Source organism: Felis catus, chromosome A1 (assembly GCF_018350175.1).
Source record: "Felis catus isolate Fca126 chromosome A1, F.catus_Fca126_mat1.0, whole genome shotgun sequence".
Lineage (NCBI taxonomy): Eukaryota > Metazoa > Chordata > Mammalia > Carnivora > Felidae > Felis > Felis catus.
The window spans coordinates 234765537-234787247 of NC_058368.1; the positions used below are offsets into that span (position 1 = coordinate 234765537).

General features: G+C 51.1%; 1 protein-coding gene across 2 annotated transcripts in view; it reads left to right on the forward strand.

The window, feature by feature from the left end:
• The window catches only part of MED10 (mediator complex subunit 10), a 175424-nt gene extending 161887 nt beyond the window's left edge, over positions 1 to 13537 (forward strand). Inside the window, exons 4-5 of one of the 2 annotated variants that reach the window (XM_023239698.2) lie at positions 625 to 732; positions 10894 to 13537. In XM_023239698.2, the coding sequence (XP_023095466.2) occupies positions 625 to 732; positions 10894 to 11118 (333 nt within the window). In that variant the 3' untranslated portion in view covers positions 11119 to 13537. The remainder of the gene's footprint in view (positions 1 to 624; positions 733 to 10893) is intronic. The other variant, XM_045039062.1, reaches the window with a different exon arrangement.
• Positions 13538 to 21711: the final 8174 nt, after the last annotated feature.

Genomic DNA, 21711 nt, shown 5'->3' on the forward strand with positions numbered 1-21711 from the left:
TATGCACAGAGGGAAGGAATTTTGCCTCAGCAGATCCACAGAAAGAACTATATTTTTCCTCTAAATACTTCAAAATGTTGGGAGGGTTTTGGGGAGAGGTAGGAGAGTTAGAGAAAAAGGAGCAGTGGCAAAGAAAAGGGGAATAAGGCCGTGAAATGCCTCTTGTCAAGTGATAGGGAGAATAGAATAAACTTGGGACGGTATTTTGGGTTTCAGGTGGCTGTCAGGACCCATGTGACTTATAACGGGTGGAATCATCGCTGTCCAACAAATGGGAATTTCTACCCTTTTTGCCACAGAATGAGGATTTTAGTTTTTACTCCAAATATTTAACACGTTGCATCGGCTAAGCATTCTTACTTCCGGTAATGACTATAAAAAACAGAAATATATTCTGACAGATCCTTGAATTGTTTAAATTACAGTGACTGCAGATAAGTAGCAGCTTCCCTACCCCCCACATTCTGCATCCAGAAAGAAGTCGTCGCTGCTTCTGTCCTTGAACTATTTCAGTTAATTAGAAGAATGTGGAGGAAGCCCATCTCTCCGATTTGGTACTGTTCATTACAAAGGTATTCAATATGCCACGGCAAACGGCAGTAATTTTTCCCCGCCTTTTGTCAGGGGGCTCTGAGACGGCTTACAGACACGAACTCGGTTCTGCCCAGCCCTGGGCCACGCGGGGAGCTGGAAGAAAGGAGTTCCAGACTGACTGAGAAGGAGCTGGAAGAGGTCGGAGGAATAAGGGGTGTCCCTGTGGGTGCGGCCCCTCCGCCACGCATTCCAAGCCGAGGGTGCTGGTAACAAGTCTGGGGTGCGGGAAGCTTGCCTTTGTATCACCCATCAGGGCGGTGCTGTTAAACAATGTGATGGCGCATATCAGATGAGGGTGTCAATTCACCGATTTCCAAGCGTTTTCGGACCACCGCTCGTATATAAATCTTTGCTGCATCAGACCTTCGTGGATGGCACCTAGTGGGACCTACATGCTGAGATTCCTGGTTTGCAGCTGTGCATCCAGAAGTAAAAGTAACACAGCTGCGTTTCATTCTTTTGAAATTCACCACTGCATTTATTCTAAACAAGTATATAATTAGATCCAATTTAGAGAATATATTGAGTGTTTTGTCATAGGAAAGGCGACAAGTGATAGAAACCCAACAGGACCAGGGGCGCCTGGGCGACTCAGTCGGTTGAGCATCTGACGTCGGCTCCAGTCATGATCTCACAGCTTGTGAGTTCGAGCCCCACGTCGGGCTCTGTGCTGACAGCTCGGAGCCTGGAGCCTGCTTCGGATTCTGTGTGTCCCTCTCTCTGCCCCTCCCCTGCTTACAGGCTGTCTCTCTGTCTCTCTCAAAAATAAATAAAACATTAGGACCAGCTTACAATAAAGAGCGAATCATTGGAGGTATGTGAATGGGGTCTTAGACACCTGAGGAGCGACAGAGAAGTAGAATTAGAAAGGCAGCAGGAGCTTAGGGCCTGGGGGACCCGGCATCGAACCCACCAGGACTCTCTCTCTTCCAGCCCCTCCCATCCACCGCTGCCCCGGGGCTGGTGTCTCTCCCTCCCATCCCAACCCTCTTGTTCCCTCTTCTCTCAGAACTTCTGTCTCTCTGCTCATCACGGCGGAGGGGAGCACCTGGCCTGCACATCTTACTATTTTAGCCACTGAGAGAGGCCACCAAGATGTGACCACTGGTCCCGGATCAGGAAACCCAGAATGAAACTTGGAGGTGCCGGAGGTGGGCAGGGCACCCAGGTATCTGGCGACTCCTACGAGAACCATCTGGGGAAGCGGGAGGAGGAGATCCCTCAGGGGGCAGCTGCCCTCAGAAGAAGGGGGTCCTGGATAATGAAGGTGAAGGCTGTTGTATGCATGCCCGCCGTGGGGCTGAGCACAGTGTTGGGGCCAGCTGTAGAAGGGAGTGTGAGACACGGTCCATGCGGAAGAACTGAGGGGGGGTGTGGGCCAAGGGAGCCAGCAACTTGTATCTTTAATCTGTGACACTGCACTGAGGCTGGATGTGGGCTCCGTGAACACCTGTTACTCCAGTGAGTGAGTAAATACGTTTGTTCCAGGAATGAGTTAGTGTAAGATTCTCTCAGGTAACTAGGGCATCCATGGGGACGTGAGAAACCTCCCGGGATGATCGACAGCATGAAGCAGTGGCAGCTCTGACACACTTTGGGGACAGAGGTTCCAGCACATCAACAGGGATGTGTGGTTTAAGAAAGGATAAGAGGAGGAGCGAAGTCTGACGTCGCCTAGAAAGGATGCGCAGCCAGGTTTGCTGGCGTTCGGGTGTGTGCAGGTAATGACATGGCCCAGTGTGCTCGGACAGTCGTCACGAAGCACCGAGTCCCGGCCGCTTCTGCACAGACCTTTACGTTCTCCTGGCCCTGGAGGCTGCAAGTCCCTGAGTGAGAAGTCTGCAGGGCTGGCTTCTCCTGGGTGCACGGATGGCCACCCTCTTGCTGCCTCCCCACAGGGTCTCCTCTCCGTGTGTCCGGCCCCTGAGTCTCCTCTGTGTGCCCTCGTCACCTCTTCTTGCGAGGACACCAGTCACGCTGGAGTAGGGCCCTGCCCAACAGCCTCATCTTGACAGAACTGCCTGGTTAAAGGCCCTGTCTCCAAATACACTCACCGTCTGAGGCACTCGGTGTCAGGGCTTCGACGTGTGAATTTGGGGAACACAACTCAGTCCAAAATATGATGGAACTGGATGTTTTTCTGGGGCCCCCTTCTACAGGTCCTTGGACATCCCGGGGGTGAGTGGGTCCTGTATCTCAATAAGCAGTTGCAATGAGACTCGGTCCCTAGGATAATTAGTGGGTCAATTGTAGATGGGGGGGGTTCTGAAATGAGGGACAGATCGCGAGATGCTTCTGTCTTGCCCTCCCTGCGGCGTTGCTGGACCGGAAGACACAAAGCTTCAAGCGAGCCTAGCAGACCAATCTTCCCATTGGTGTGCCCTGTAGGACAACCTTGAATGGGGTCTGGTGACAATGCCGGCCTCTAGGATGCCCCCGGGGAGTGTCTGGGCAGAAGAGGAGAGCCAAGTGCCCTAAAGGATGACCCAGGGCCTCTGTGAGGCAGGCCAACAGGTGCAGGGGCCACTGACACCAGAAGCAGGGATTTCATCTCTTAGATGTGAGCTTCGGGGTCAGAAAAAAGTTGCAGCAGTTGCCAGTTTGGCTCCCAGGGAGACTGCCATGGTCTGCATTTGGTTCTGGGGATCGGTGAGCCTGGGCTGTTTTGGGGGGGGGGCCCAGCGGGGTTGTGAGAGCTGCCCCCCTACGCCACCACCCTGCATTGCCTGCTCACCTCTGGCTTCTCACAGCTTGGTCAGGCGCCTCTCCTGTGCGACCCTCACACCCCTGCTCTGTCCCACCGCTAAGGCAGCTACCCTCCCCATGCAGAAGGAAGTAACACTCCTGTTTACAGACTGGTTGGTGCAGAGCTGCAGTAAAGCCAGCCCTGTTTCTGAGGGATGTGTAATTAGTGCCAATTTTCACAGGAAGCTTCTTAGAGCTGATTAAAAGCATAGGAGGCGTTGGTGAGAATTACCCGGACTTTCCCTTCCCTCTCCCAGAGCTGCTCATTAGACCCGGGGAGGAACCGACTGCTGTCAGTGTCGTCCTTGATGTAAGACTTACAGTTGGGGGGCACCAAGCGCCCTCCCGGCTTGCATGGATGGGGAAGTCACGAGGCTGACATTTGAACGCTCAGATCCACTCCGCCATCCTCCTCACAGAACGCTGATCTTCACGCACCTGATGGCCAAACCCAGCCAAGGGCTCCCAGCTGGACTGCCTGTGTTTTCTCTTCCATTTCCCCCAGGCACTGTGGTTTCCTGACCATCCAGAAACACTTGGATGTGCAGTATCATTTTAGGGAATTTGGTAATCTAGGAACACCCAAATAACATCTAAGATGGCTATAAAAATCGAAGAAATGAAAAATTGCGGAAATGAACGGTGGAGCCTGTAATTAAAATAGGAAACATACATTCATCTAATATATTGACACGTGATTGAACTGAAAGGTAACAATGAAATATTTCCTTTTTTCTACTGCTGACATTCTGCTAGTTAACAAATCTTAATTGGATACTGCCTACGCACCAGCTCTGTAAGACCGGGGATCTATGAGCACAGAGAAGCACCAACACGCGTGTGACAGAGAATCACACGCACGAGAAAGTGGGCGGTGGTGTGGCCCAGCTGGTGTTGGCTGCAGGCATCCAGGGACACACATGGAGGGAAGAAGGAGGGAGGACACTTCAGCCTGTGGGACCCTGTGAAGAGAGTGGCATTGATTTCTGGGAAGGGGGGTTGGGCTGTGGTTTCCTTCTGGTCATGGGGGAGATCAGCAGAGGAAAGGCAGAGCCTGGAACTTGGGGAATCCTGGGATCATCCAGTGGAGGAAGAGGTAAGGGGCCTGGATTACAGTGATGACAACAGGAGGCTTGGAGGGAAGGGACAGGTGGCATTCACTTCAAAGGGAGAGTCAATACTGTGCTTTGGGTATAGATTTTGTCTGTGTTTGTGGTAGAACCTCAAAGCTTCGGGAAACTTCTCTTGTGAGAGTTCACCAGCCTCCTCAGTGTTACTTTCAAATGGCCATTAGGACCTTCTTCTGTCTCCACTTTTCCCCTACATTTCACATTCTTGAGCTCGTGTGCCCCGCTTGTATGGTGACATTGGAATATAGAACCGAAAGAAAGGAGAGAGCAAGCAGGGACAGCATATTTGAATACAGTGATTTTTAAAATCACTCTGAGAAGTTTAATAGAGGGGCTTTATTTTGGGAAGACAGTTCTCGGAAGTATCGCATTCCCCCACACCTCTCCCCAATGTCATTTGAGTTTTTAGTCTTTCTTATCTGTCCCTTTTCTTTCCTTCTCCTGATTTTCTTTATATGCCTCATAATCCTTGCAAGATAGTTATTTTAAGGATGGCAGGGTGGGTTAATTTATAGCTGTTATAAATTTCCTTAGCTATTTTTTACTTTTAAGTAATCTTCATGCCGAGTGCAGAGCCCTGAACCCAGTGCAAGGCTTGAACTCACGACCCTGAGATCAAGACCCAAGCTGAGATCAAGAACCTGATGCTTAACCAGCTGAGCCACCCAGACACCCCTCCACTGCTATTATGTGTAGAATTATGGCTTGTGAATATGAAAACTTCCAGAGAGTTCTGTGTATGCTGAGGAAGCTTGTTGACTAACAGGGATTACTTTCAAGTAAATGCGTGGATGGCTGATTTGGGGGAAGGTTTAATTACCTCTCTGTCCATCTGTCCATCCATCCATCCACCCATTCATCCATCCATCTGTCTGTCCGTCAATCCATCTGTCCATCCATCCCTTCATCTATCCATTTATTCATCCATCTGTCCATCCATCCATCCATCCTTCCATCCATCCATCCATGCATCCATCCATGCATCCATCCATCCATCCATCCATCCACCCATTCATCCATCCATCTGTCTGTCCGTCCATCCGTCTGTCCATCCATCCCTTCATCTATCCATTTATTCATCCATCTGTCCATCCATCCATCCATCCATCCATCCATCCATCCATCCATCCATCTGTGCATCCTTCCATCCATGCATCCATCCTTCCGTCCTTCCATCCATCCATCCATCCTTCCATCCACCCATCCTTCTATCCATCCATCCATCCATCCACCCATTCATCCATCCATCTGTCTGTCCATCAGTCCATCTGTCCATCCATCCCTTCATCTATCCATTTATTCATCCATCTGTCCATCCATCCATCCATCCATCCATCCATCCATCCATCCGTGCATCCATCCTTCCGTCCTTCCATCCATCCATCCATCCTTCCATCCATGCATCCATGCATCCATCCATCCATCCATCCATCCTTCCTTCCATCCATGCATCTATCTTATCCTCTTTGCCTGGAGGAGTCCGGAACGCTGGATCTCTGTTTTCACCAACATCTGGGCAGGGAATGGGAGGGCCAACTCAGGCAGACATTTTACAGTTGGACTTTTGATTCTTCCCTCCTCTATCGCTTTTGTTGTGTTGTTGTTTTTCCTTCCATACCATCATTGCAGGATGCTTGCAACCTTTGGTCTAGAGCTTCTTCTAGGTTCTGAGCATGACACTATCTCCCTTTTCAGGACAAAACGTGAAATCGGAAGCCAGACCTCCTGGGCACCCATCCTGGCTTCTGTGCTTACTGGCCCCAGGACCTTGGGCAAGTTACACAACCCCTCTGTGCCCCCATCTTCTCAACCCTGATCTTTTGGGTTGTTGTGAGCACTGGATGTGGGAGTATGTGTCAAAGATCTGACTGTGCACGGACATGACCCTCACTTGATGTGTGCCACTAATGTGGTTGCTGCAGTCACTGCCATTAGTGCTCTTGTGACCCTTACCCTCTGCTTTATCCCCTCTCCAACTTTCAGGTCATGATGTTCTGTTCTGTGTTATCACTTTTTAAGCTTCCTGAAATGTGTTGGAATTTTTCATTTGTTGATGAGTTCCTTCCTGTTCTTTTTGTCGTTATGAGCTTATTCTTCTGCCTTCTTGTGTCCTCTCTGTCTCTCTCTCTGGTAACCATTTTACCCTAGCCTTATTGGTGTCTCAGCAGGAAGAAGAGAGGCAAATGTGGGTGCTTGAGTACCTTTTCTCTTCTTGTTTTTGAGAGTTCCAGATCACCTAAGATGACTGTGTCCATTCTATTTAAAAGACGAAACAGCTTTCCTTCATAGCAGGATGATGCCTGGGCACTGAGAGCTCTCTAATAACCAACCCCCTCACTCAGCAGTTCCAGAAGCACCCCTCACCCTGTGTATCTGAGCTTTACGAAAACTATCGCTTTGTGTCAGCTGTTTCTACTGGGCCCACAGATGACGTATTTTACTGTGTCTCTCAGGGATCCCAAAGTGTTTTATCCAGCACAGCCTTTCCATTACTAAGTTGAAGGCTACAGTACGACACCAGCTTCCCGCCACAAATAATACCTCCGCACAGAAGGGTAGCAGGTAACAAGTTGCCACTCACTCCGTGCATCGTAGGTGCCATTTGCAAATTTAGGAACCACAAGCTTATTCCGTAGCTTTTAGCTGAGAAGGAAAAACAGCCATTCTTGCTGCTTATTTGCTGAGCATTTGTGAGGTTTCATAAAAGAAAAGCAAGTCAGGATCCGCAGACGTGTAGCATCACACCGTAACCGCGCTGGGTACAGAAATTCGCGAACGATCCTCACTTCATTCCCTGATGACGGCTGAGCCCTTCCCCGTGGTCACCTCAGCTCCGGGCAGAGACCTCCCCCGGAACCTAGCTCCCAGGGAATGTGGCTGCTTGAGCTCTTCCTGTGGTGAGGCCCGTGGTCACCCAGGTCAGGATCATGCCCTGTGTGTCAGCAGCAGGGTGTCTGCTCACATGCCGGGTTCCTCTGATCTCCCTGCCCACGATATTTTAAACACATGTTTAATGTTTATTTATTTTTGAGAGAGACAGGGCATGAACAGGGGAGGGGCAGAGAGAGAGGGAGACACAGAATCGGAAACAGGCTCCAGGCTCTGAGCTGTCAGCATAGAGCCCGATATGGGGCTCGAACCCACAAACCGCAGGATCATGACTGGAGCCGAAGTCGGACGCTCAGCCGACTGAGCCACTAGGCGCCCCCCTGTCCACGATATTTATATTTAAAAATGTTTACTGTACGTTGCCGGGGTCATCTCAGATTTGCTCCCATGTGTGCCGCCTGGGACGGGGACACCCCGACAGCTGGGGACCACAGTCATTGATGGTCTCTCCACATGGTCCCTCTAGCTTGGCCGCTGATTCCCCACCTTTGGAGGGCTCCAAAGCCCCTCTCGTGAGGAAGAGAGAGCAGACGAGAGAGAGGGAGCTGAGCACAGTCCATACCACTTTCTGGGACCTGAAGTCCTCTGTGGGTTCCTGCCACATGTTGTTTTCTGCTGCATCTGTGAAAACACGGGCAGGTACAGAGAGAAAGGAGACCGGACTCCAACTCTCAGTGAAGCAGGAGGTTCTGAAAGAGGTTGTATGATGAGAAAAGTTGCTGTGGTCATTTTTGGAAAATATAATCGGCTTACCTTGAGGTCTTTTCTCTCTCTCTCTCCCCCCATCTCTTTTTGACAAAGGTCATTTTTCTTTGAAAAGACATTGCCCTCTGCTATTTGTCATAACAGCATATGCCTTGGTCATCTGTCCCTCCCCCTGGATCCCCAGCCTCACGGGATTACGTGGGTCCCTCTAGTACTGGAGTGACTTGAGGCAGCTCCCTGGGTCAGTGTCAGCTTTTCTGTCTCTAAAGGCAAGATGAAAATGCTGGTCTCAGCATCTGGCAGGAAAGCCGGTGGCATCCTAGCAGAGAACAGAAGTACTCCATGTGAACATACAATCTGGATACAAGTTTCAACATACTTGGTAGAGGACTGTACTTTGGAACATTCTAGGTTGATCCACATGCTTTGAAGGGGCTGACTAAAAAATGTTTTGAAGGTGTTGACGCTCTGTGTGTCAATGGGATGAAAAATTAACAATCCTGGCAAGGAAAAGTTGGTCCTATGGCCTGTGTCCCTAAGTGCTTCCACAGGATGGACACCTGCTGTTGGTTGTCTGCTGTCACAGCTCATGCTGTGGACTCCGGGGGCCATTTGGAAATCAGCCACTTGGAACGACAGAGTTGGTACAACCATCTGACGGTTACTTCGCCCTGGTCTAGTTACCATACCTGGGGCTTGAGCCCTTCGTAGCCTATGCTCCCAGCCTGTGGTTCCAGAAACCTCTCAGTCTCTCTGTGTTGATCTGTCCAGGGCCAGAGTCCTGGGGCTTTGCTGGGGTGAGTGGGAGGGAGAGGTGGTTGGGAGGTGTCAGGGAACAGCTGCAGGACGGGGCTGCCCCCGGGGAGGGGGAGAGGGTACTAAAGGGAGAAGAAGTGCCGAAATCCCCCCTGGGACAGGGAACAAGAGACGGCAATGCAGGCAGTCTTCTGTGACCAAGGAGGGGACAGGCAACTCTGTTGCTGGGTGGCCACTGATGGCTGGTGAGCGCCTGATGACCCCCTTCCAGGAAGCAGGGTCCATGGGATGTGCCGTGGTCATTTTCCACCTACCCCACAGGAGAAGCATAGATGGGTGGCCGGGACCACCCAGCATCCCAGAGTTAAGGGACAGCCCCTGATTTGATGAGGAGAGTCAAGAGTGCGGTCGGACAGAGATTCCAGCCCTGGCCTTGAGCTGGCTGTACTGCCTAGTGGAGGGCCTTGGTGGGGGGGTGCCTCCCAGATGGAGTCCTAAAGGGCTGCCTGCAAAGACGGGCCATCTCCCCCCCGCCCCGCCACTACTCCCCCGGGTGCACGAAGGACACACGCCTTCAGTTGCTGTCGAAGGGGCAGGTCCTTGCTGGCACCGTCCTAGAAGCCCAGGGTTTCCTTGTGCCTTGTAGGAAGCTTCCATGTCCAGTGTGGGGGTGGGGGGCTTGCTCAGCTCTCCAGGGGAGAGAGAACCTCTCCTTCTGGCTTGAGCTGTTCATTGCTAGCACTTTCTGCAGGACCTGTTCATTCTGCACAGGGAACTGCCCACCCCAGAGCAATTCCTGATTGTTTTTGTTTTGTTTTGTTTTGTTTTGTAAATTGTTTTTGATGTTTATTTATTTTTGAGAGAGACAGAGCATGAATGGGGGAGGAGCAGACAGAGGGAGACACAGAATCCGAAGCAGGCTCCAGGCTCCAAGCTGTCAGCACAGAGCCTGACGTGGGCCTTGAACTCACGAGCCATGAGATCATGACCTGAGCCGAAGTCGGGCACCCAACCGACTGAGCCACCCAGGTGCCCCTGTTTTTTTTTTTTTAAGTTTATTTGTTTAATTTTGAGAGAGACAGAGACAGCGTGAGTGGAGGAGGGACAGAGAGAGAGAGGGAGAGAGAGAATCCCAAGCAGGCTCCGCACTGTCAGTGCAGAGGGGCGGGGAGAGGGCCAAGACTGAGCAGGGGTGAGGCCTCCTCAGGGAGCAGCAGGTGCACCCCACCCACTCCCCCGTTTTCTGCTGTTGGCCCCGAACACACTCCTATACTCTGAAGCCAGACGGCTGCAAGTTTTCAGAGAGAAAAGAACACTGCAGACCCGGCGTTTCCTCTAGGCTCTAGAATGTACGTGTCCCTCACCATCTGGGACTCAGGCCCAGCAGGACGTGCTCTGCCACCTGAGCCCAGAGTAGGGCCCTGGAGGGGACAGTGGTGGCTGCAGCTGGCTGTGCTGAGGGAGCAGAGTCACCTGTGGATCAGCATCCAAGCTGGATTTGAACCCAGCTCTTCCAGTTTCTGGCTCGGTTGTCCCTGGCAGGTGGCAGAACCATCCCCTGGCTCCGTCTGCTTGTCTGTAAATCGGGGGCCATTAATAAGAACACGAGATAACTCTCTGAAGTAGGTAAGGGTCCGGCGGGCGCACCTGCTTGTGTGAGTCGTTCCATCCGTGACGGTGACCCATTACCCCCTGCTGCCCTTACTCCTGCCATTTCTACTGCGACTCCTGCCTCTCCCAGTGCATTCTGGGGACGTCCTGCCGCCCACACCCAGCAAATAAAAACAAAATGCTTTTCCACCTTAGAAGATCTCCTGTCAATCTTCTGAAAGTCCCAGAGCTGGGATCCTCCCCCCACCAGTGAAATCCCAGTCTCTGGGTTTGGGACTCACACATCAGGGATTTTGAAGCTGATTCCAGGATGCACACAGGTTTGGGAACAGTTGTCTCGGGCGGCTTGTTAGAGCAGAGCAGAGAGCCGGCCGCTGGTATGTCTGTACGTGTTTGCCAGGACTGTGTTTTCCCGGTGCCTGGACCCGGCTAACCCCATTTCTCGATGTTCCACCCGGCGTAGGCTGGCACCGACGACCCGACGGCACCCTCCACCGTGCAAGAGCTGAAACTCAGGTCCTCATTGAACCGGAGCAGCATCCGTGGCCACGTTACACTCTCTTTACCCCAAAAGAGCGATTTTGTTCTCGTCCTTCTCCACGTCTTCCCCTGCAAGGAAGCCTCTGTTCCATCTGGATCCGAGGGTCACCTAATCTCCTCCGGTACTGACCTTCCCACGAGTGTCTGAAGCTCCTTTAGATAACCAGGGATTCAAAAGAGAACAAACTATTTCAAGATGGACTTACCAAGACCCGATGAGGGGCTGTCATTGCACATTCATTCTAAATGCCTTGCCCCCTGTGCCTCGGGAGGGAATTCATCGCCCGTGGCGGCACGGCTGAGCCCTATTCCCGCGCGATCCGTTACCCTCCCGACCTGCCAGGGCGTCGTCTGTGTTGTTTTCTTCCAATGCCAGTGCCTCCTTCCATGCCAAGGCCGATCGTTTCCCTCCGGCTAGTTTGCCACATCTTCCTCCGCATGAGATCTTCTCTCCTTTGTATCTGCCCATTTGTGAAATTTAGACTTCTCTGTTTTGTTACCAAAAGAGAACTGGCCCTTGTCAGTGTCGTTTAGGTGAGTTTGGGGGTAGCAGTTGCAAATCGTCGGGTGCTGCCTGCCTTCCGTGTGGAGGCTCGCGGTCTGCTGGGGAGGGTGCTGCTGGCTCCCGGTGCCGCACTTAGACATGGTTCCCAGGCTCACCCTGCGTGAAACTGACACATTAATGTCATCGCCCAGCATTAATATCTGAAAACACTGCAGGATCAAATGTGTTCTCTGCCCCCATCCAAGTTTTTTTTTAATTTTTTAAATGTTAATTTAGTTTTGAGAGAGAGAGAGAGAGCATGAGCAGGGGAGGGGCAGAGAGAGAGGGAGACAGAGAATCCGAAGCAGGCTCCAGGCTCCGAGCCGTCAGCACAGAGCCCGATGCGGGGCTCGAACCCCCGGACCGTGAGATCATGACCTGAGCTGAAGTCAGACACTCAGCCGTCTGAGCCACCCAGGCATCCCGTCCATCCAAGTTGCTTTCTATCTTAAGATCGCATACACGCGTTATCACCTTGTGTTTGTGCAACAACGCGCCCATCATTTCTCCCAGAGACCTGTACCCATCTTGCTCATTATGGAGGCTCACGCCTCTGCACACGGGCATCTCGGGGGCCGCTGTTTTGTACTTGACCCTTTCAGGCTGCCACCACGTGAATGCGGAGCCAGCATGGCTGTGCCCCTCGCCTCCCCGGCAAAGGCGACCGTTCACGCTCTTGTCCGCGTTTGCTTCATTAGCCTCGCGTGTCCCTCTGCTTCAGAGCTGTGTCCACCGGGATCTGCACGTCCTGGGCTACAGCTTTGGACGCCGTGGGAATGACTACCTCGTCCTCCTGGGAGGCGTGGGGGGCTTTCCTTACAGACAGATGCCTGGTCACTCTTCCTCACTTCCCAGCTCTGCATCTTTCTGCCCAGAGACCTAGAGACCCTGGTTAATCGTGCTCCGGAAAAGCAGCTGTCATTATTATAAAATAGAAAAAAAAAAACAAAAAACAAAAAACAACTAAGAAAGGGATCCTTAACAGTTGAGGGTGGTGGAGTGGGACGGGAGACCCGAGGGGCACTTTCCTGATGTGTAACATTGTGTCGGGACACGTCACAAAAAGAAACCAAACACCCACACGACTTTGCCTTTGCGGGCGGGGGAAGGAGGAAGGAGGTTGGACGTCACCCATGACGGCCTGCATGTTGCGGTGACTCCCTCTGCTTCACTTCGGAGAACCCCAAATAGCTCTCTGTTACTCCCCAAACCTTCACATGGTCGAGTTCTAACCCAGACGGTCTGTCCTCTGGGAATCTGGGCTGCAGTCAGGAGCCAGCCTGGCTCTTGAGCTCCAGAGTCTCTCTGGGCGGGAGGACCTGCGGTCCCTCCGTGGGTCCCCCTTCCATGATCCCTCGAGGCAGTACTGGCCCTGCCTCTGCCAGCATTCTCCGTTTCCCCACTGCACTGACGCGCTAGGTGACGGCTGTTAGGTCCCAGCCTTGTCTCTTCCCTGCCGGGCTCTCACTCACAGCCTCCCTGTGTTAGGAGAAATGGGATCCCTTTTTTATTGGCACTGGCTGATGTCACCGGTGACACAACAGTATTTTAAGAGCAAGCCACAGGAAGCCATTCGTTACTTTCCACGGCTCTGGTTGGAAGTTAGCAGGGTTACATTTTATCCTCTCTATGTAGGTGCGGTCATAAACATTTGTTATGTAAACTCAAAGCACTGAAACATTTATGAATGTAACCATGCTAACAAATCCTCACAAATATCATTGTCTACTCACTATGCATTTAATAATTCTTTTCTCTATGGTAACGTTTTGGACCAGTCAGAAGAGGGAGAATTTGATGTTGGAAAAATGACACTACGAATAAGTCCCATCGATTTTTATTAGTTTGGTCTGGCACGGTTGACCACAGCCAAGATGTTTGAAAGGGCATCGGCCTGAAATGTGACAAAGGCGTAATTCAAAACTAGGACAGGTCTTGACGAATCGTGTGAGGAGAGGGGAGCAGAAGCACGGATGGCTCAAAACAATGAATAATAAAAATGCTTTTATGCTTCGAATTGAAATATTTATCTTGCGTTTGCAATCGGAGCGTGTTTCACACGCTGCTCTATTTACTGTGGCTTGTTGACTCCACCGCGACCACAGATGCTGAGGGGAGGGACGGCCCGAGGCCGTTGTGGGAATAATCTGGAGGGTGGACGATGCGTGTGTGGGACAGACGGCAGCACACAGTCGTGATGCTGGGACACGGCCATGCCCTCCAGGTAGATCCGGGTGTCGTCCAGAACCACGCCCACTGCCCTCACACCCCCGGGACTTCTCTCTTGGTCAGTGGAACATTGGCATTCGCGATGTGGGCAAAGGCTTGGAAGATGCCGGTGCCACAGGGCTGGCTCCCCGGCCTTCTGTCATCGCCACGAGAGGAACGTGCTGGGTCAGGAGGAGGAGCAGAGACACGCATGGAATGGAGCCTGTGCTGTGCCCAGCTGGGACCCGCAGGAGTGTTGGTCAATAAATCCTTGTTGTTATAGGAGTTCAGACTTTTGTGTTGGCTGCACAGTATTATTACGGCCATAGATGCCTGATAATACCTACTCTCATTGGCTTTTCTCTTAAAAACAGACTAGGACACCGACCCAAACACCTCGTTATCTTCCTTTCCTTCCCTCCTGCGTGCCCCCTCCTTTCTTCCAGTGCGTTAGGCACCCAAGATGGAGGGACGTATCATGAAAATGACCAACAGGAAACTTCTCCTGCCACGAGGAAATAATACCTAGTCTTGCCGGATGCTGGAATCCGGGGATGGAGGGGACTTCCGAAGCGAGGGAGGCAGTGCAGGTGAGTGTACAGGTCTCAACTGGGCGTCACTCTTCTCTACCTATCGTCAGTGTAGACTCGAGTCAACTACTTGGTATCTCGAAGCCCCAATTTTCTCTTCTGTAAAATACCCATAATTGTACTAATCTCACAGGCTTTTGCAAGAATTAAATGAGCCAAGGTAGATGCATATGAAATATTCAGCACTGACCTTGGCCCGTGGAAAGTGCTGGGCACGGCAGCTGGTAGTCATTACAGCAGGACCCGCCACCGCCGGAGAGGGTCCACCGGCTGAGCGTGTCCATTGTGTGGAAAGGAGGGAAACTGAGGCCTGGACTCGCTGAGGTTACCGAGCGGTGGGCTTTTTTGTCTGACACTTCCTTGTCCTCCGTGAACTGTGAGACCTTGACTGGTTTCTTGTGTGATGGCAACTCTACGGAGTGTCCCCCTGGGCCCCCAGAATCACATCAGTGTGGGCAAATCCCACAATCACTTTTGAATCCTGCACACGTAATATTTCACAACAGGAGTCTGGAGGAGCACGCCTTTTCCAGCCCCGTTGCGTGGAGGGTAGATCGTCCCGGGGAATATCAGGATCCAGTCTGGCCTCTCAGGACGAAATGCAAATGAACTTGCACAGACCACCTGCTACCTTTCGGACATTAAAGTGCAAAAGAAGATGAGAACAGTCAGTGCACGAGCTCTGTCTCTCAAGGAAGGTTTCTGCTTCTCTGTGTGTTTTGAAGAAGCTACCTTGGTTTACGGTGACACTGGTAATAGTTATAAACGATGAACACTCTTGGTCTTGACTTAGGGAACATGGAAACAGCATTTAGGGTTTTACTCGATCTTTCTGTCGTTTCGCTGACCCTTCTTGGTTTATCGGTGTGAAGAGAGAACACGGTCCGCATTCAGTTCGTAAAGTTTCTCATCTTTGTTCACTACGCAACTAATCAACTCCATTTCACAGACATCAATAGAATCTTCCAATATGTAAGGCGAAACTTTCTCCATAGCATGAAAAGGGGCCATGAGATGTTCCCTGACCCCAAGGGGACTGTCCTGAGTCCTATGTTCCAGATTGAGTTTCCCAGCAAACGGCTCTGAAATGAAGATTTGTGTGCAGAAAGTTAATTGGGAAGTACTTTTGGGATCCACACCTGACAAAGAGGGAGGGCAGCAGGAATGGACGGAATGGGGAGCTGAGCTGTCTTGCGGTCCCAAGAAAGGCCTTAGCCAATCCAGTGGGGAGCTTTGGAACTAAGAAGTCCCTGTTGGTGTGAGGGAGCTGGGCCTGTGCGTGGCATATGACCTTGGGCGAGGCAGGTCTCTTCAACCAGGAGCCAATGCCAGAGTGGCTCTCAGCTGAGAGCTGCCAGCTGCCAGCACCACGGGGGTGAGGGTCGAGCTGTTCGCTGCAGCCCAGCCCATTACGGTGCATGCAGGAGTACTCTAGGGTCTGCAAGAGAAACTCTAGGGGAACTCAAATCCAGAAAAGATCTTCCCAGGAAAGGTTGAGCTTCTGAGATGGGCCCAGCACCATGGAAACTGTTTGCACATCATATGCCCCGGGGGTGTGTGATCAGCTGGAGGTGTCAGAGCTTCAAAGGCAAGTGGGACAAGGTTGGGTAAAAGAAAGTGAGGTGCAGCCCAACTGTTCGGACAGTGGAGGCGAGGAGACGGTGGAAAAGTGAGTGATGGTCGTGGAGAGCCAGGCTGAGACCAGGTTGTGGAAGGGCGTACGCGGTAGGCTTACCTTTTGGACTTCTTTCTCCAAAGTCTGCATATTTCTCATCGACTCGGACTGAAGCGTCGTGAGCAGAGCTGAGCCGCAGCCCCTGGAGAGGAGAGCGGTAGAGGGACTAGTTAACTGGTGGTTCTAGAAGCCCAGCTAAGAAGTACACCTAGTGAAACAGGGTTAAAACAGACCTGGTCAGGCAGAAGCGTGCGCCGTGGCGGAGGGTCTCGAGGGCCGGACTGAGGGGTTCGGAGTTTATTTGACCCCAGAGGGACTCTGTAAAGGTTTTGGGATCTGGAGGGCCACAAAAGAGCGTGACCGAAAATGGTGTGGGGGAGAGAGTCAACACCTGTCAAAACAAGCTGGTCGGAAAGCTCTAGAAGCACTCCAGTATGGATCAACAAATGCTTCTCAAGACTCTGTGTCAGTTCCATGAGGGTATCGAAGGGTGGACCCCAGACCCTGGCCTTGACAGCAAATGCCATTTTATAAAGCGTTGTCACTGTGTCTCCTGAAGCCATGAAGAATTATAGACAAAATACGTGTGCATTGCAGATAAATACGTCTCGTTTAAAACGAATCAGCAATGCAGTCCTGGCAGAATGACGGATTAGTGGCTTTTGTTTTGGAGACTGGTATTTTTTTTTTTTTTTCACGTGGAGTATGGAAGAGAATATGATGAACTCCAATGAGATGGAAACGTGCTTTCCGCTCATCTGAACACGGGGGCAGCCAATATCAATTACCATCATTAATTAGAGTTAATCAATTAAATCATTAATTTCTTGAGTCATTGGCAATAAAAAGCATGACGATGTATATTTGCCAAAATGATTTGCCATCTCCGTGAAAACAGTAATTCAGGAATTACACACAAAGAAGTTCGGTTAATTTTCATCGCTTTTACTTACCAAAGCAGTTAATTACAAAGATGAGTCAGGAACTGATACAAATCAAAGTATGAGCTGCAGTGAGGAAGCGTAGGACAAAGTCATTGCTAAAAGGCGAAGTATTGGTGGTAACAGTTAAGTAATTTATTTTGTGCAAAACAAGAGTTTTCATACTGCCCGGCATGCAAATACGAGAAAGAATAGCTCGTGATAATAATTGGAAAGCCCTTTTTAAATACTTGAAAAAAGCCGGGGCGCCTGGGTGGCTTAGTCAGTTAGGCGTCTGACTTCTGCTTAGGTCATGATTTCATGGCTCATGGGTTCAAGCCCCCAGTCGGGCTCTGTGCTGACAGCTCAGAGCCTGGAGCCGGCTTCAGATTCTGTGTCTCCCTCTCTCTCTGCCCCTCCCCTGCTCCTGCTCTCTCTCTCTCTCTCTCTCTCTTCCTCAATAAATAATAAAATAAAATAAAGTCAAGTAAAATAAAATAAAGCAAAACATTAAAGAAATTTAAATACTTGAAAAAAAGTAACAACAACAGAAGCAAAACTTTAAACCAAGAGAAAACCATTGGTGCTATTAAATTAAAGTTATCACTTAAATTGTTTCCAATTGCACACACTTTATACGGTAAGCCCGCCCACGTCAGGGAAGGGAGTTACTGAGTTACACAAGAAGGGAGACTTAGGATCTCAGGGCTTCTTCCTGCCCCAGGACCCTGGCTGTGAAGGGCTTGCACAGGATGCCGCAAGCCCAGCCCCGGGAAAGTGTGCTCAGCTCTGCACAAAGTATGGAAACTAACTGCAGGGCAGAACCATAAGCAGGCGGGGAGTGGAGGGGACGCTGCTTTAAGGAGGAAATGGCACTTGTGGGGTTAAGAAGTCCACCAACTTTCTGGTACCAGTGCATCACGATTGAAAGGAGAAGGACCCTTCCCTAGCTGAGGCAGAAAAATGAAAGCTTTAAAATAAAAAAGGAACACACATTTTTAACGTAAAAATTAAACACTGGGGCCAGTTCTAAGATGTCACAAACCAAATAAATAGAAATGATGGTTCTAAGTAAGCAACCCCTGTGTTCTAAATATCTATATTTACCTAACATGCCTTTCCATGCCCCTGTGAGACGGGGATGCCTATCCCCAGTCTACAGATGAGAAGACTGAGGCATGGGGAGGAGGGTTGTTGTCCAGCCCCAGAGCAGCAGCAGAGCTGTGATACCTTCCCAGTGGGGCTCCTGAACCCGGAGTTTAACCAGGACACTATTCAAAAAAATAAAAAGAGCTTTATAAATCACCGGAGAAAAGACAACGCAAAAGGCAAATGGGCAAAAAGTTGAATGGCAAATCCGGAGAAGAGCAAGTCCGAACGGGCCATAAAGATGTGAAAGCTCAAATTCAGACATAAAATGTCTCCCGTGAATCAGCTCCTGTCCCTCAGCCAAATGCCCCTTGGTGATCTGGGACAATGGCAGGTGGACACCCCCAAGACCCCCTGGCCGCAGCCCGTAGTTTTGGTGTCCTCAGAAGGACGCCCTGTTGACCCTGTGGCCGCAGACCCTGTGCCCTGCCCCCCGTGGCTGTGGCGGGCTGTCTGGTCTCTCTGGGCGCAGGAGGGGACCTGAAGCTCCAGGCCACTGACCAGAAAGGATGGAGGCTCCCTCAGCAGAAAAGGCACCACGTTGGAAGAAGCGCTGTTTCTCTGGGACGCTGAGGGCTGAGATGCACTTGAACTGGGTCAGGCTGGTACCCTAGAACGTGTGGGAAGATACGATATGCTTACGATTACTTCAAGCACCAGAACATTCATATTTTAAAGCTGCGGGTTTACTTTTTAATAACAGAAGCTCCGGCTAGAAAATCGTGGAAATGCTGTAACTCCTAAAAAACGAAGTTTTGCTAAAAGTCATCCTGTCTTTTTCTTAGGCATTCCAAACATCAGATTCCTCCTCTTCTCAGAGGGCGGCTGTGTGTCTGAAATTTGAGACGTCTAGGCGTCCCAGCTCTGCAGATCCCGGGTGGACACAATCCAGAGAGGGGCGACACGAGGAAGACAGCCCCACCTGTCGGCATGATATGCCCCGATTCGAGAGACCCCCCGAAAACAAACCACCAGAGTCCAGAGCCAAAGCCAAGCGGCAAGGGTCGTTTATTGCAGGTTCGAACCCGGTCCTCTGCTCACTCGTTGCCGGTGACGCTAAGAGGCCCCGAGCAAGGATCTTACAGCTTCTTTTATAGACAGGCACAAACAAGTTAGGGATTTTTTGAGGTTACAGAACTGTTGTTGGTTAACATTTAAATTTGAACGCTCAGCAGAACTTGATTGGTTCCCGCCTTTATTTCAAACCATTCAGCAGAAGTTGATTGGTTCCCGCCTTTATGTCAGACTACAACCGGGCACGCCCTGGCTGGTTTTGGGAATGGGGGGGGGGGGGGGGGGGGAAGGTCTTTTCTTTGCAGTTGTGAGTACACCTGGTAATTTTTCTCTTAGTCTCTCAGGCACAGCTCTCAGTGCGGCCGTGGGACGATGCCCATTGGTGGGGACAGGCGCCCGTCTTCTTGTACCCCTGCAGCCTGTACGAACAAGTCCACACACAGTCTTTCGAGGTCAGGCATAGATTTTCGGTCTAAATACTCATTTTGTGTGCAGGAAGAAATGATGCCTAATTAAGAAGGCACCTCCCTCCCACTGCGTGGCTTCCAGAATAACAAAGTCACCCTAGCACCCCCATTTTCTGCTTCCTTTATCACCCAGCAAGGCCTGGCAGACTTCTCTAGTGAGCCCGCGTTCCGTGCCCGGAGAGCCATAAGGGATAAACCCAAGGCAGGAGGTACTGAATACGGCCTGTTACCCGTTTGTATATGTGGGCTGGTTTCTTTAATAACAACAAAAAAAGCAGGGGCGTCTGGGTGGCTTGCTCGGTGAAGCGTCTGACTTCGGCTCAGGTCATGATCTCACGGTTCGTGGGTTCAAGCCCCGTATCGGGCTCTGTGCTGACCGCTCGGAGCCTGGAGCCTGCTTCCGATTCTGTGTCTCCCTGTCTCTCTGCGCCTCCCCTGCTTATGCTCTTTCTCTCTCAAAAATGAATAAACATTCAAGAAAAAAAAAAAGCGCAGAGTTTTACAACTAGATTTTCTTTTCACCTGGCAAAAAGAATTCAGCCTGTTACTTAATGTACAAAAGACTGGCTGCAGGTGCTGGTGCACACGCATAATTCGCACACACACACACACACACACACACACACACACACTTCCCCTTACTTTCCATGTCAGTTCTGATTCCAGACACTGTAGCCTCTTCCTCCGCTGCCATGTGAATGTCGAACTAAAGGCATCCGACAGACATCGCGGGCTCCTCTCCCAGGAGTGACCAGATGACCCTGGCCAACCTCTTTGAAAACCCAGTGCCCCCGCCCCCAGCCCTGCTCTTTCTCCTGAGCGGTTGGTTACCGGGCGGTGGGGATGGGCCGACTGCATCTGCCGCGTCAATCAGGTGCAAATGGAAGACCGGAGCTCAGAGTTACCACTGGGGACACAAAGGGCCCGGGTGTACGTAATCAAGTATTTTACACTTTGTGCACGGGGGACACCTTTGGGGGTTTTCCCCGTTGACACCAGTGGGTCCTCTGCTTTTGAGATAAGGGGGGAAGTGCACTGCCTTCAACTCTCCTTTGCTCTCCACTGGGGAATTTTGTAATTTGCAGTTTAGATGTAAATTCATGTAAATCAGCACTTATTTTCAGATGAAATCCTACCATTGAGAACAGTCTGGAGGCATTCTCCAATGCCAGCACGCATTTGATCCCCATATAATTTCTTGGCATGTGGATTAAGCCTGCAATAAGGGTGGGAAGCTCACGATTGGGCACACAAGACAATTGACCCTTATTCTGCCATAAGGACAGGGAAATCGAATTGTAACGCCTTTTCCAGCATCTGAGACAAAGCAGGGCCGAATGCCAGTTCAGCTAATTGGCTGGAACAAATTCCGTCCAGCACCGTCCTCGTGGGGTCAGTTGTAGTCTCTTTTCGCCTTGGGTCCCGAGAAAGCGCTTCGTCCCTGGCCAGTTTATTGCCAGTCGATGTGTTCGGTTTCAGTAAAGCAAGAGAAGGTATGAAAGTCAACCCACAGTGACCACCCCTCGCAGGCAGACCTCGCCACAGGGCCGCGTCCTGGTGAACGAAGCACGTATCATTCTGATGATCCCCTCGGTGTGGATAGGAAAGCCCCGATCGGAACGCCTGGTGAAGGAAGGCACTGCAATACTCCAGTCTCTGGAAACAGAGATGCTGACAGGACATGCGGGGTTGCAGCTCTCACTGTGGATTGAGAAAATGAAGAGAAGGTAGGGAACGTCCTCCTGAAGGCTGAAGACACGAGATGGCTACGGACGCACTACATCGATTGGTCACGTGACACAGACCTGTCATTACATAGATGGAGATGAACTTCAGAAAAAAAGGCAGGAGCCTGAACTAGAAGAGGACATCGCTGGGAAAAGCGTTAGGTCATGGGACAGAATATCCACGTGGACTGAGGGTCAGGAGGCTCCTTGGGTGTCTTTGGAAGGCGCATGTGCTGGCGGTCACGCTGAGCAAGACGAGGCCGTGGTCAGAACAGGACGCTCACAGACGGTGCGGGGTCCTCGGTGAAACCCCGGGGGATGGAGTGAACCATGCGGGGTCTCGGCGGGCGCTGCTGGGGCCGGGGGTATCCAGTAGACGGCACACCCTCTCTCAAGGATGCCGGGAGAAAGAATCCCAATGATCGTGAGAAGAGTCGTGACTTTTTT